Below are 13,616 nucleotides of genomic sequence, written 5' to 3'. Positions count from 1 at the left end.
CATCAGACAATTAGTTCCCTGTCCGCATGCTGAGTGGAACCCAGCTAGCAAACCCTCGTCCTCTATTCTCTATATTCTCCTTGTTAAATTGGGACACCCGATCACAGCAGATATGTTTAGATCGATGGTCTGAGTCTCTTTTTTTTTTTCATTCTCCGAGTTTTTTTAATCTCTGTGTGTCCTCTTGTTCCTCCTATGTGCCTGGCTTAAGGTTTGTCTCATCGTCTCACCGCTGTGTAATAATCTCTCTGTCTTTTCTCTTTTCACACTCTTTTTGTAGCTGCGTGAAAATGCTCAACTTGTGGTGAGTCCCTCTCTCCAGTCCACATCAAAAACCCAAGGGGAGTGGACCAGCCTAGACTGTGGGCAAATAGGCCTAGATCACATGAAAGCGCAAAGCCCAAAACAGTTGCAGGCTTTCTTGAAATATGCGCTGATTAGTCTCAGTTTAACCGAGGGAGGCCTCTCACTCACCAATTATGGGGTTTAAATTGGGGGATTTCTACTGAAATGTGGTCATGCAGATCTAGATTTTAAAATAAATTTTTATTGGGGACTTTGGCAGTGTTTACACCTAATACCTCATAATTGCGTTTTTTTTTTTTAATTGATGGACTTATGGCCAGAGTGAACTGCATCACTTTTCTATGTGTCAGTCTGGAGCTGTTCTCTTTCCTCTGCATGTTCCACCAGTCATTCCCATGGGTTCATCCTGTCGTGTTTTTGCTGTCACAACGCCTAACTACACTAAGCATAAGTGTCTGTGTTTGTGTTTCCATGTATTTTTGTGAATAATGCTGGCTGTGTGTTACCTTTATCTTAAAACAATGTAATCAACTAGCTGGAAGAGATTTGTGTAGCATAACAGAAGGTGTTTTGCATCAAAGGCTGCTGCTGTACATACAGATTTAATGTTACTAGCCCATGATGCCTGATTTGCATCATTTGCATCGATCAGACAGAGCAATGGGTCATTCTGACTCTAATCTATTTCTGTGTCCTCAGGTGCTGCTGCTTCTTCAAGAGGAAGAGGAAAAAGAACACCGCTCGGCACAAATGATCCATCACCCTCTCCACCCAGCCCATTTTAAGAATGTTCAATAAAGAAATTTTATTCAAAAGAAGACAACAATGCCCTCAGAATGAATTGCCTCAAAGGGGACCTGCCTGTGAGAGAGAATATAGACATGCACATATTGTGTAACGCGAATGCAGGGCTCATGGACGGTTTCCTTGTATCGGAATATACACACACAAACACACTCATTTGGATATCTAAGCACTGGAACAGCATTGCACTCCTTCATTCTTCTTGTTTTTTTTTTTTTCTTGCACACTGCGTCAATCTGTGGTGAGTGAGACGGGTCTAGGAGGGAGCCGTCTCGTGTGTTCTGCCTTTTGTGACAGACCCAGCAGCTCAAGAGAGAAGATTTGGAGGGAGTTTCACTCAAACAGAGGAACTCCGTTCATATATTGATTCTTTGCGCCGCCTGCTAGCTTTCACTTCTGTCTATTGTATTTTTTTTCTGCTCTTCCTGACTGCTTGGTCAGAGCCTTAGAAGTTTGTGTATCTTTTGGACCGAGTCAGCATAAACATCATAAAAAAAACTAAGAAAACGCTAACTGTCTTAACAAAAGCTAACAGGCATTTTGTTGTGGACTCTGTACAAGTGTAAAATGAGCAGCCAAGTCTAAAGTGACTGCATTGTATTCATGGCCTTCGACCCTAATGCTGATGCGATGCGATGCAATGTGCTACCTGGTTCTGTTCTGAGGGATGAGGAAAGCATCGAAGTCTGATGCCAGGTCTGCATTACAGAGCCTCAGCACATTCCACAGTTCTACTGAATGCTATTTAAGCTGCTTGTTCTAAAGCACTCCACCCACTCCGACCTGCCGGCCAGCCATGCTGCTTTCTCCTCTTGTGATATAGTATCGCTTTAACGTGAAACTTTTCTATTAGCTGGGATTCAGAGCTGCACTCACCAGTGAGTCGCTCTGTGGTTCTCTTTGTATCAAACATTCTCACTGCGTTTTATTTGAATTAATTTTCCTTGTAATAATTTTTCAGAACTCAATCCCTGGTTTAAATGTGGCTTTTCTTATAACTTTTTAAAAAAAATAATTATTACGCCATATAATATGGAAATGATTGCCGAAGAGAATAATTATTTAATGTGCCAGGGTGGTGTCGAGTCAGTCAGTAGGTGACTGACATTCTTTTTACGTCCCTATAGTGTATTTCTTTACACCATGCGCTTATATGTCTGTTTGAACAGAGCGTCAGAATGATGTAACGATTAATAGGAAAGCTTGCTAACCTTCGTAATGTGTAATAATGGCTGTTTATGAAGTGTTTCTTGCCTCGTAGCAGTTTCAGTGGGTATTCATGATCAGTGTGCGATTCAGATTTTTTTGTTGTTTTTTTTGTTTGTTTTTTTAAGGGAACATGCAAACATGATGATGGTAACTCGAGTGCTGTCTTAGAGAGAATCTCAAACTGCCACTCCTAATTATCTCATCTTAATGCCTTAACTAACACTACGCAGCAGGGCCGTTTCACAAGGTTCTGTGTTAAGACACTACAGATCTCTTCTCTTTCTTTTTTGTTAATGTAGTACTCTCCTATAGTACAAAAATAAATCCCTGAACAAGCAGATCCAAATTAAGCTGACTCCAAAACCGCATCTGATTATTCTAAATATATAGTGACTACTGTAAAATGCTTGGTGCGACATCTCGTTTCTGTTTCCTCATAATGCAGTCATAGGTGGCTCCGTCACAGGTAGGCCCATGATCTCTGAGATATAGGACGAGGCCAACCTTAGAGTCAACAGGCTCCATTTAGGAATCACGATTTTAGTATCTGGCTTCAGTTCTGGAGAGCTTTCACACCTGATTTAACGTGTCTGGTTTAAAAGTCTGTCATCAGGTTTGTAAAACTGTGTGGTGCTCCAGAAATGGATTTAGACAATCCTTTCATCAATTAAATGTACCTAGGGTGTTTCGGGTTTTGTTTTGGGTTTTTTTCCATAGAAAGTGGCTTTGAAGGAATTACAGTTTTATCCTAGTAATGCTGTGGCCTCGTTTTTTTTTTTTTTTTTTTTTTTTGCCCACCAGTGATCTAATTTCTTGTTTTTGTGAGGTTTTTTTTTTTTTTTTTTTTTGTGTGTGTGTGTGTGTGTGTGTGTGTGTGTGTGTAGTAAATGTGAATTGAAAGTATAAGAAATTATTTTTTTTGTCCTCCCCAATTACCCAGACATACAGACTTTGGAGAAAGATAGAGACGGAGAGAGATAGAAACCATGAAAAATATTGACTGCACTACATTTTATTTTTCTGCCTTCAGTCACCTGTCCTGAACTCTTGCTGTTTTAACTGCCTCTAGCCAGTATGAGAAACTGTGGAAAGGGTGAGTTATGAGATTTGATCTTTGACCTGACCACTAATATTAAAATATTTGAAGGTTCCTCTCAAGTAGCACCATACTAATTCAATATATATAGAGGGCGTGAACTATAAGGGAAACATGACTTATTTTCAGTGATCCAAATGGTCATATTGGACCAAAAGAACAATAAGGATGACCTTGAACATGATTGTCTAATTTTGTTGCTTGCTTGATGCTTTTATTTGACTTCATGTCTCATGTTAAAGTCTTTGTGTACCTCTGAAATAATTCATACAGAATCATTCTTTATCATTTTGAGTGAAATCTCTGCTGGATGAACCTGGTGTTCTTGTAGCTGAGTACCAGATGTCACTTTGTGTTTGTCGGAAAGGGATTGTCAAGGACGGCCAACTTGCCATTGAACCAACGTGTATGCAACATGCATTGTGAGCAATATTTCAGATGCTTTGCTTATCTAGAGGTTTTTTTTTTTTTTTTTTATTGTTTAATTCTGCACTCGTCCTGTGTAACTCAAATCACTTCAGTTCTAAATTATTTTGTGGAAAGTACTTGAATCCTTCTCGCGCTGTTGCTGAATCTCCTCCGGTGGTGTCTAAAGAGAGGCTTTTTTCTAGCATTGTTTTGTTTTGGGTTTTTTTGTTTTTTTTATATATATATTATTTAAACAGTTGTTTCTTGTATTTTCATATTACGTGCCTCCACACGTTTGGTGGGAGTTCAGTTAAATTTCTTTGGGTTTTTTTTGGATGGGTGCTGCTTGCTGCTGTCAGGTGTGCCTGTGTGCTCGCTTAAGGGAGAACGACTCGTTTGAGAAGACAGGTCTGTACACTTATCCTCCTTCTATCCCATGCTCTTCCATTTCTCATTGCCAGGTTTCAGAGTTTAGGGTAGTAACTTGTCTGTCCGTATGCTGCAGATCATCACTCGTTTTGCCCAAAATATGAGATCAGTGTTATTAAATATAAGCTTTGGTTTTGGGTAAAGAAAAAAAATCCAAATCAGCTCTGTTTCTAGCGTGATTCTTTTGGGTTGTTAATGGTTGGTTGGATGGTTCTTTATATATGTAAATATAAGAACCATCCAACCAACCATTAACTATATATATATATATATATATATATATATATATATATATATATATATATATATATAAAAGATTATTAGACTTGAGGCAGGGTGGCTTGGAAAATGTTATGGAGTAAGCAAAGGGAGCCATCTGCTGACCAGTCTCTTTATATTTAAAAAAAAAAAAAAAAAACCTTAACAGGGATCACTATCTTTAAACACTCAACACTGAAATCCTTGACATTTTGCCTGTTATTTAGACGTTGTTCCTTTTTACTGGATTCTTGGTCGAGGTCAACGTGAAGACTACTAGCCAGTTTTAAAACTTCATCTTTCCAAGTTGGTAGACCAACACGTGTTTTATACTAATCATAATTTCCAAGAGAAGGTGGTTTCCTTAGAATATGGTAATAAATAAAAAATAATCCTGCACTCTATGGATGTCTTAAATTATGTTTGCATCACTTATAGTAAAAAACGTCCAATAAAGATTTAAATGACCGATTTGAAAGACATCAAGTCACATTATTAGCTAAAGGTTCCAGAATTTCTGCAGTTTATACAATGCATGGCTTATTTACAAGACCTCACTGGTAAATACGTCGAGGTGGGACTTTATTTGATGTACAGTCTGGGCATGAACTTTTTACACCTTCTGTTCAGTTGCAATCTTACAGCTTCTGTAAAAAAAAAAAAAAGATGCTTTTAGTTTTTTAACATCGAAGCTCAGTGCTAGTCCTGCAAGTATTTTCTAGCTCAGTCTGGAGTTTTGTTTTTTTTGTCTGGTTTTTTTTTTCCTCAAAAAACATAATTGGATAAAATTTATGAAAATTTGAATGTGAAATGTATAGATCTGATTTATAAAACGGCAGTTGTGGTTTTCTTTATTTTATTATTATTATTATTTTATTATTATTTTTTTTTTTTGCAGAAAGATAAATGTATTAAAGGCTATTTTTCCCTGAGGAGTCATATGAAGTACTATACTTAACCTTTCAAAAACAATTTTTATTCCCTCCACTCTAAAAGGGAAACTCAAGTTTGCACCCTTTTTATGTAAAATAAAGGAAATTGTCTCAACTTTGGTGTCTTTGTCCCTTCAGGGGATTTGCTTTGTTGCCTACAGCTTTCAGGATTCCATCCCATTTTATGAGGTTTTTAAATTCATTATTATTATTATCTACTTTTAAATTTCTGTTTATCCACTTGTCCTAGTCTTTCTGTCAATAGCTAATCTAATATACAGGTTCTATATAAATAGATACAGGAAGTGCTTATATGGTTTATTGAATGAAACTCTAGTGCTGACTAGATGTGATTTGCAAATAATACAAATCATTCTAAACGTTTCCCCCCAAAAAAGACCTGATTCAGTACTTTTAATAATAGTGTTTTATTAAGGTTTTAAAAATGTTTTGTATGTATATTATTACTAGGATGAAATTTTGTTCTGCATTTTCTCAAATCTATCACCTAAGTCAGTGTTGCTCAGGGTGCTGCTCCACAGGGATGGGCAGTATTTATGATGCATGTATTTCAAATATATGATAGGCTTTTGTGATTTGTATTTAGTAGGGATAAAAATATTTTGTATCAAAATACTTTGTTGTATTTTTGTAGTTTTAAAATACTGTAAAATACTTTGTAAGAAGTCTACACGTTGACATCATAAAAATGTTGCCTCTGATATGTGCCTACTCAGCACTTTGCCCAGACTTGTTGGGATCAGAATAGAAAATTGAACCATATGGAAGACGGTGGTCAAGGTAAGACGTGTGCAGACTGCCAGCTTTAAAATCCAATGATTGATAAATAAATGTTTGATTGATAAATATTGTACCGTAATTGAAGTAGCTGTTTAGTAGGATCATGATTTTGCATACCATCGCATGAATGAACTGCCTGACACATAATATATTATATTTATGATTAACAATCAAATTATTTATTTGTTAGAAACTAGTTGCTATGAATGCAGGTGCCATCAGTTGTCTTCTTATGAATGTTTGTTATTAAGTCAGTGTTGCTGATGTAAATTAACCCTTCATTACCAAACACCAAATAACTACATTTCACAAACTGTTAAACATAAAAATGTTGGTTACTTTAAAGACTAATATTCATCTGGGAAATCACAGGTAAATTAATGTGAATATTTGATCTGTTAACTGGTTGCATATGTCAGATTAATTGCGTGACTCGGCCAGAGAGACGCTGTTGCTATCAAACATTGTTGATTTAATCACTTGAGTCAGTGTAATGTTGAAAGAGATCAAATAGACCAATTGAACGAAAATTTGCGAAGAAATTTCATGCTTTCTTGTAAAATTCATTTTTTTATATTTATAAAATACATACAGTAGTTTATTTTGATAAACTTAACGTTATAATATTTGGTATTTTATTTTTTAAATACATTTTTATGTATATTTGCCCAACCCCGCTGCTCCATTTATTTTACAGACTCATTATGTTTCTTACAAATTCGAATCGTATTTACGACTCGGTTCCTTCAGGACTTTTATTCTACTTCCGCCGCAAGAGACAAACTTCCGCCCTGCTCCCAGTCAGGTCCTTTTCTGGGAGCTGAGTCAGTATGGTGGGTTGTTTGTGAATCTGTACTCATCTGTGTCTTATTCCTGATTATTAGAGTCTGAAGCACCAGAAATCTTTTCTTCACACGATCAGGGAACATGAGCAGCGTGAATGAGGGTGTTTTTATAAATAAAAAAGGGTTTGTAGATGGAGAGAGCGAGAGCTCAATGGGAAGCATTTACGATACCTCGGGTTACCGCTAAAACCGCGGTGAAGCTTATTTACTTCATAAGATACTATAATTTATAAAACGGCCATTTTATTTAAGTTTTAATAGCGATTACCGTACTTTAGTAGCGAGTCGATGCCGCTAGCTTAGCTTACAGGTAACTAAAGTCTTTAGTCGCCTCAGAAATGGTGTCGCGTAACCAAACTTTTTACCCGGTCTTCATGTGCGTTTAGAAGTCAGAATTTTTCTTCCACCAGTAATGAAGAGAATTAAATTTGCCAGCTGAATTACCAACATTTCTCATCAGGTGTGTGCAGGTTTCAAGGTATGGGGTAGCACAGGGCGGACAACGCAACAGACAAGAGTGGCAGTAATACGTCAACCTATGCAGTGATATTACTGATCCTACAGTATAGTTCTAGATATTCCAGAGACTGATGTATGAATTAACAGTGCCCATTTAAGGAGGAAGGAACCTCAGTGAGAAAAACAAACCCGGAGAAAATTCAATACCGGTAGTCGTCGACTTACGACCACAATTGGGACCGACAAATCGGTCGTAAGTAGAGTAGGCTATATGTACAGTACTGTGAAATTATGACGGAAGCTGGTAAAAAAAAAAAACGTACGCCGCGGCTAGCGATTGTGGTCGTAAAGTCGAATGGTCGTAAGTTGCATAGGTTGTAAGTCGACGACTACCTGTATTCAAAATTTATAGCTGACACCATTTCTGATTGACTGTACAGATTGAAAATGATGTGTGAAGCTTTTGTGTACATGTGGGTTTCCTTTGTGTGTTTTGGTTTCCCTCCAATCTCATATACATGGCAGCAGGTTGATTTGACTGTGTTTAACGGACCCTGAGAGTACGTTAAGTCTGCAGGATGCTACACAATGGTCTGGAATCATGTCTGGTTTGCATTCCCACCTTGTGTGCCAGAGAGAAGGGGGGAGGGAGAAATTCACAAATAACACATTATATATCATTGCTTTCTGCATAAAGCTCACTATGACACTTTTCTCACAGCCCTACATAATGACAAACAGTATCTGGAATGAAGCTCTGTGGGGTTTAGTTTCATCCTTTCTTTCTTTGATTACATATCCAGGGTCGTGTAAGGACAAAGACTGTGAAGAGGGCTTCTCGGCTGATCATTGAGAAGTACTACACCCGACTGGGCAACGACTTCCACGTCAACAAGAGGGTGTGCGAGGAGATCGCCATCATCCCCAGCAAGCCTCTTCGCAATAAAATAGCAGGGTGAGTGCACACTTTTTTGCATTGTGAGGAAACAATGAAGGAAACGCAATATCTGACTAGAGTCAAACCCTGTTTATCATCTGTTTCTTCTGGAAGGAGATTAATATGTTTAGTAGTGGTGTGAGGAGTTAGAACAAAGACGAATAGATTCTTACAGGAAATGTTCTATTTACTCAAAATGGTGTTCTTCAGTCAGGTTGGTGTGTAACACTGGCTTTGGATCTAAAATGTAACAGAAGTCAGTTTCACCCATTTTTTCCCCCATAAACCTTTCATTAGGTTTTTGCCCACTGATGTACATGAACATGAAGAACCAAGTGGGTATTATGTCTGTAGATAACTAAGACACACTGCAGTGTCTTAGTTATCTACAGACATAATACCCACTTGGTTCTTCATGTTCATAATGTAATAAGACAGACATTTTGGACAACCACTTTATCCTTTAGGCCATTCTTCATCTGTATCAACAGGAAATATCTTAAAACACTTGGCTAACAGAATTGGCGATGATATTAAGAGGTAGGGACGTGTAACCAAAGCTTGTTGTAAACATTCTTTCTGAATGCTCTTGTAGCAGAGTAATCTACAGTAGAGCCTGACATAAAGGTGCTTACTGTTTTTATTTTCAACTCTGAGAATGTCCTGAATTGTTTAACTTCTTTTACACAATCAAATAACAGATTGCCTCCTCTAAACCAAGTATTAGACTACATGCATTAACGTAAACATGACCACCAGAATGATTTTCTAGGCAGCTTTTATAGAAAATTGAAGATCTTCTGAGTTAAGCAGCAAAAGCAATGTGAAAATAAACCTTGTGGTTTCATAATAGATCTGGCAAAAAACATGTCTGCTTATATTTGTGATGAGAAAATTGTAAATGATTGTCTATGAATGTCTTGCCTGTATTTGTATATGTACAGATATGTAACACATTTAATGAAGAGGATCCAGAGGGCTCCAGTCAGAGGCATCTCAATCAAACTCCAGGAAGAGGAGAGAGAGAGGAGAGACAACTACGTCCCCGAGGTCAGTGGATTACAGCGAGGCACTTCTATTAGATTGTGTTAGCATATTTTTTTTAACCCCATCTCAGTCAAATTGGTGCCGTTTAGCTCTAGGTGAGGTTCCTTTCTTAATATCCTCCTTTCTTGCAAAGTATTGAATGAAAAGTATTTGTTCTAAATATCTAAACATCTATTCTCTCTCAGCACAGTAATTACTCATGTGTAAAACAGCTCCTACTCTATAACTGTACAGATAAAATGTTTCCCTTCATCAATTTGTGCAAATTAAATGTCAGGTCAAGTAGAAAAAAAAAAAAAGAATTAGTCATCCATGTAGGGTAACCAAGCGGATGAATAGGTTTCCAACCCTCCTTAATTTTAATAGAGCTCCGTTTCTTTGGACCGTTGTTTTCATTGCCAGGAGTTTGGTCGTGCTGTTGCATTGCATTTGCTGATTGTTTCCTCAATATTCACTCTTAATCAGTTTTTTAAATGACACCATGCCCATTGTTTCAGGTCTCTGCTCTGGATCAGGAAGTCATTGAGGTTGATCCTGACACCAGTGACATGCTTAAGATGCTGGTAGGTCATTCAAGTCATTATAGATGATAGAGGTCATAGTGTTTTCCAGTGATTCTCTATCAGGCAGAAATGTTGAAGATGAAAGTTTAAAATAGTAGTTAATTAGATTTGATTTATAAGGGGTTAAGTGGAGTGGTAAGACCCCGATACTGTTTTCTTTTGTTAACAAGCTATACCAGATAGGTGGCCATGTAAATGTAAAATGAAATGGTGGCATTTAAGTGCCAAAATATATTCATTATAAAAGAATCATAAATTTTATACTACAGTTAATGGTCTTATAAGTGAGAATGCATAACCTGAGTTTAGCGTGTGTAGTTTGGCCGTCTGTTGTCATGCACGGTTTATAAATGAATTTGAAATATTGTATTTTGTTGTAAAGCAAATTTAGACTGTGTTAATGCAACTAAAAATAAAACAATTCACTTCCAGAAATAAAGTTTTTGGTGTGACACAGCATGTTACATCATATGTTAAAATTACTTTGGAATACATCAGAATACTATTTGTGTAATTACACATAAACAGAATAATACACCTTAGTGTAAATTATCAAAGCCATTAGATAACAGATTAAATCCCATAAATAGTGAACATTTAAGGAAATGTTTTAAACAGGGAACTGATATTGACTCATGTTTTATTTTGCAGGACTTTGGTGGGCTCTCAACGCTGCAGGTTACTCAGCCAGCTGTTGGAATGAACTTCAGAACTCCCAGAGTCTAAGTACTTCCAGTAAATAAGGAAATAAAGACAAGTGAATTCCCACATGCATGGAGTGATGTGTTTTTTTTTTTTTTTTAACGCAGACCCTTTGTGTGGTTTAAGACTGTCCATTTCTGTGCCAAAAATTATTGCAAATTTCTTTAGTGTATTGATTCAGCATGGAGCTAAAGCCGTACAGACTCTCTAGCACTAAACGTAAGGTAATTTACTTATGTGGTGCTTGTTCATGTTGTTAAAAAGCACTTCTCTATGCATTCAGAGCAAATAACAGAGCAGAGGAGGAGAGCTAGTTCACATTTACGGTCAATTTAATGTACAACAGGACAGTAAACCCAGACAGTAACCCGAGCCATGAGAGGAAAGTTCTGCAACATTTTTATATCACCTGACCAAAACAAAACCATGGAGTTGTCTGAATGGAGAAATGTTTAGAGATAAGGGTTCTAAAAAACATTTAGCGCCCCATCAGGTAGGTAATTATTTTTTAGAACCCTTATGTCTAAACATTTCTTGTAATAAAAAAAAAATATATATATATATATATATATATATATATATATATATATATATATATATATATATATATATATATATATATATATATTCACATGCACGTATGTATATGTATATATATATATATATATATATATATATATATATATATATATATATATATATATATATATATATATATATATATATATATATTATAATTTTTTTTTTTTTTCTAGTATTATTATTCAATTCGGCAATTTTTATATCACGCACAATGAAGCTGGTCGGGACTGGGGCGTGTGCACCCACCGCCCGGAGAAGTTCCCTCAATCATACACAGAAAGGAGAGGAAGTTGGGTGACGTCACCTCAGCCTTCAGGGTTTCCAGTGGGAGAACTGACAAGACCTGGAGTGACGTCACTTCAGTAAGACGCTGAAGCCAAATTAAAATAATGGATGACAAAAAGGTCTAAACCCTCGGGGGCCCAATTCAGAAAAAAATAAATAATTACAGGTAGTCGTCGACTTACGACATATCGATCGTAACACGAGTAGGCTATATGTACGGTACTGTGAAATGATATGGCAAGCCAAAAGGGTCAGAATTACGCCTTAGATTAAACGCGTTAACATTTAAATTTCGGTTCGAAAATTTTTATTACAATACAAGCGTATGACTATATTATTATATTGTATTGAAATTCAAGGTTTACCTGCACCATCTAGCTTGGAGTAATCTTTATTCAGACACCAGAATGACCACTTTATGTTTAATACATAGGTTGAGGTGTCGGATCTGATATGTCAACTACTGTAATAAAGATAAACTCAAGTCCTTAATAAGCTGGGAAGTTCCTGACCTAATAAATATGTAACCAATTACATGATTAGGACATTTGCATTTTCTTTGCATTGTAAGAATGTACAGGGAGACTTTAAATATGAAAACATGACTTGGTCATGTTTTCTCATTAAAATCTAATAATTTCAAGAGAGATTTATTTCATCACATCTGAAGGGCCTTGGGTATAAGAAGATTTCCAAAAGATTTAACATTCCAAGAGACACCATTGGGAGCATTATAAGGAAGTTTAAAACTTGTGGAACAGCTGCAAACCTGCCTGGCCATGGAAGAAAGCTCACAATTTCATCAAGGGCCCTTAGCAACTTAGTCAGGACAGCTAAGATAAACCCCCGTGTGACTGCAAGACAGCTACAGGATGACATGATGAAGGCTGGTACAAGTGCTTCAGTGGCAACTATAAGACGTGCACTGAATAATCAAAGGACTTCATGGCCGCACTTCACTCTTGATCTCAAGGAACATCAGGAGTCGACTAGTATATGCCAGGAGGAATTTGGATAAAACTACAGCGTTCTGGGAGACAGTTCTATAGACTGATGAAACCAAACTGGAACCTTTTGGACAAATGGACCAGCGGTATGTCTGGCATGCAAAAGGTCAGGCTTATGACCAGAATAATACCATCTCCACGGTCAAGCACGGAGGTGGGTCAATAATGATGTGGGGCTGTTTTTCTGCGGCAGGAACTGGCAATCTTTTTTGTGTACCTGGCATCGTGGATTCCCAGAAATACCAGGTCATTTTGAAGTAGAACGTGATGCTTTCTGTTGACAAGTTAAACCTTGGTAATCATTGGATCTTCCAGCAAGACAATGATCCCAAGCACACCTCCAAATCAACCAAAGCTTGGTTGGGGAAAAGATGCTGGAGTGTCCTGGAGTGGCCTTCTCAGTCACCAGATTTAAATCCAATTAAAAATCATAGGTGGAATTTGAAGAAGGCAGTTGCAGCACGGAAGCCGTCAAACATCACTGAGATAGAGGCTTTTGCACGTGAAGAATGGGCAAAGATTCCAATTGAGAGGTGTAAGAAGCTTGTCAGCACTTATCGAAAACGCTTGTTAGAAGTTATAAAAACTAAAGGGCGCTCCACAAGGTACTGAAGCTGGGGGTTGAATAATACTGCACATGCTCATGTGTTACAAGACTTACAATTTCCATATGAACTTCAATGTTAAGTCAACTTCTGTTGTCAAAATAACTCATATATGTAGCAATAAATATTTTATTTCACGCGTTTTTTTTTCTATATCTTTCATCAACATCACTGTATTGTCTATTGAGGTGAGGGGGTTGAATATTTCTGAATGCAATTGTATTTATTTATTTATTTATTTATTTATTTATTTATTTATTTATTTATTTTATAATGGTTTGGGATGTTCCGTAATTTAAGTGGTGGTGGACCGATCCGTCAGAGAAGGTGCAGAGTAAGAG

The 13,616-nt window shown here is 36.9% G+C and overlaps 2 protein-coding genes across 4 annotated transcripts in view; both read left to right on the top strand.

Annotated features, from left to right (window-relative positions):
- csnk1g1 (casein kinase 1, gamma 1) overlaps window positions 1–2,669 on the top strand; it is a 28,416-nt gene extending 25,747 nt beyond the window's left edge. For all 3 annotated transcript variants that reach the window (XM_083557893.1, XM_083557894.1, XM_083557895.1), the window contains exon 13: window positions 1,006–2,669. In XM_083557893.1, coding sequence (XP_083414019.1) covers window positions 1,006–1,060 — 55 coding nt within the window. In that variant the 3' untranslated portion in view covers window positions 1,061–2,669. The remainder of the gene's footprint in view (window positions 1–1,005) is intronic.
- Window positions 2,670–6,977: 4,308 nt separating this feature from the next.
- On the top strand, window positions 6,978–10,862 carry rps17 (ribosomal protein S17). Its single transcript, XM_083558812.1, has 5 exons — window positions 6,978–7,076; window positions 8,351–8,502; window positions 9,429–9,534; window positions 10,029–10,094; window positions 10,746–10,862. Exons 1-5 carry the CDS (start codon window positions 7,074–7,076, stop codon window positions 10,818–10,820), a joined length of 402 nt encoding a protein of 133 aa, XP_083414938.1. The 5' UTR covers window positions 6,978–7,073; the 3' UTR covers window positions 10,821–10,862.
- The last annotated feature ends 2,754 nt before the right edge of the window (window positions 10,863–13,616 follow it).

This window comes from Silurus aristotelis (genome assembly GCF_946808225.1).
Source record: "Silurus aristotelis genome assembly, chromosome: 13".
Lineage (NCBI taxonomy): Eukaryota > Metazoa > Chordata > Actinopteri > Siluriformes > Siluridae > Silurus > Silurus aristotelis.
Note: the sequence above shows the minus strand (reverse complement) of the source record. Positions and strands in the feature narration are given on the sequence as shown.

Excerpts from the sequence above, each read along its gene's own strand:
- rps17 (XM_083558812.1), top strand. Across the intron at positions 8,503-9,428 it reads CTTCGCAATAAAATAGCAGG|ATATGTAACACATTTAATGA; the intron begins GTGAGTGCACAC and ends GTATATGTACAG. Across the intron at positions 9,535-10,028 it reads GAGACAACTACGTCCCCGAG|GTCTCTGCTCTGGATCAGGA; the intron begins GTCAGTGGATTA and ends CCATTGTTTCAG.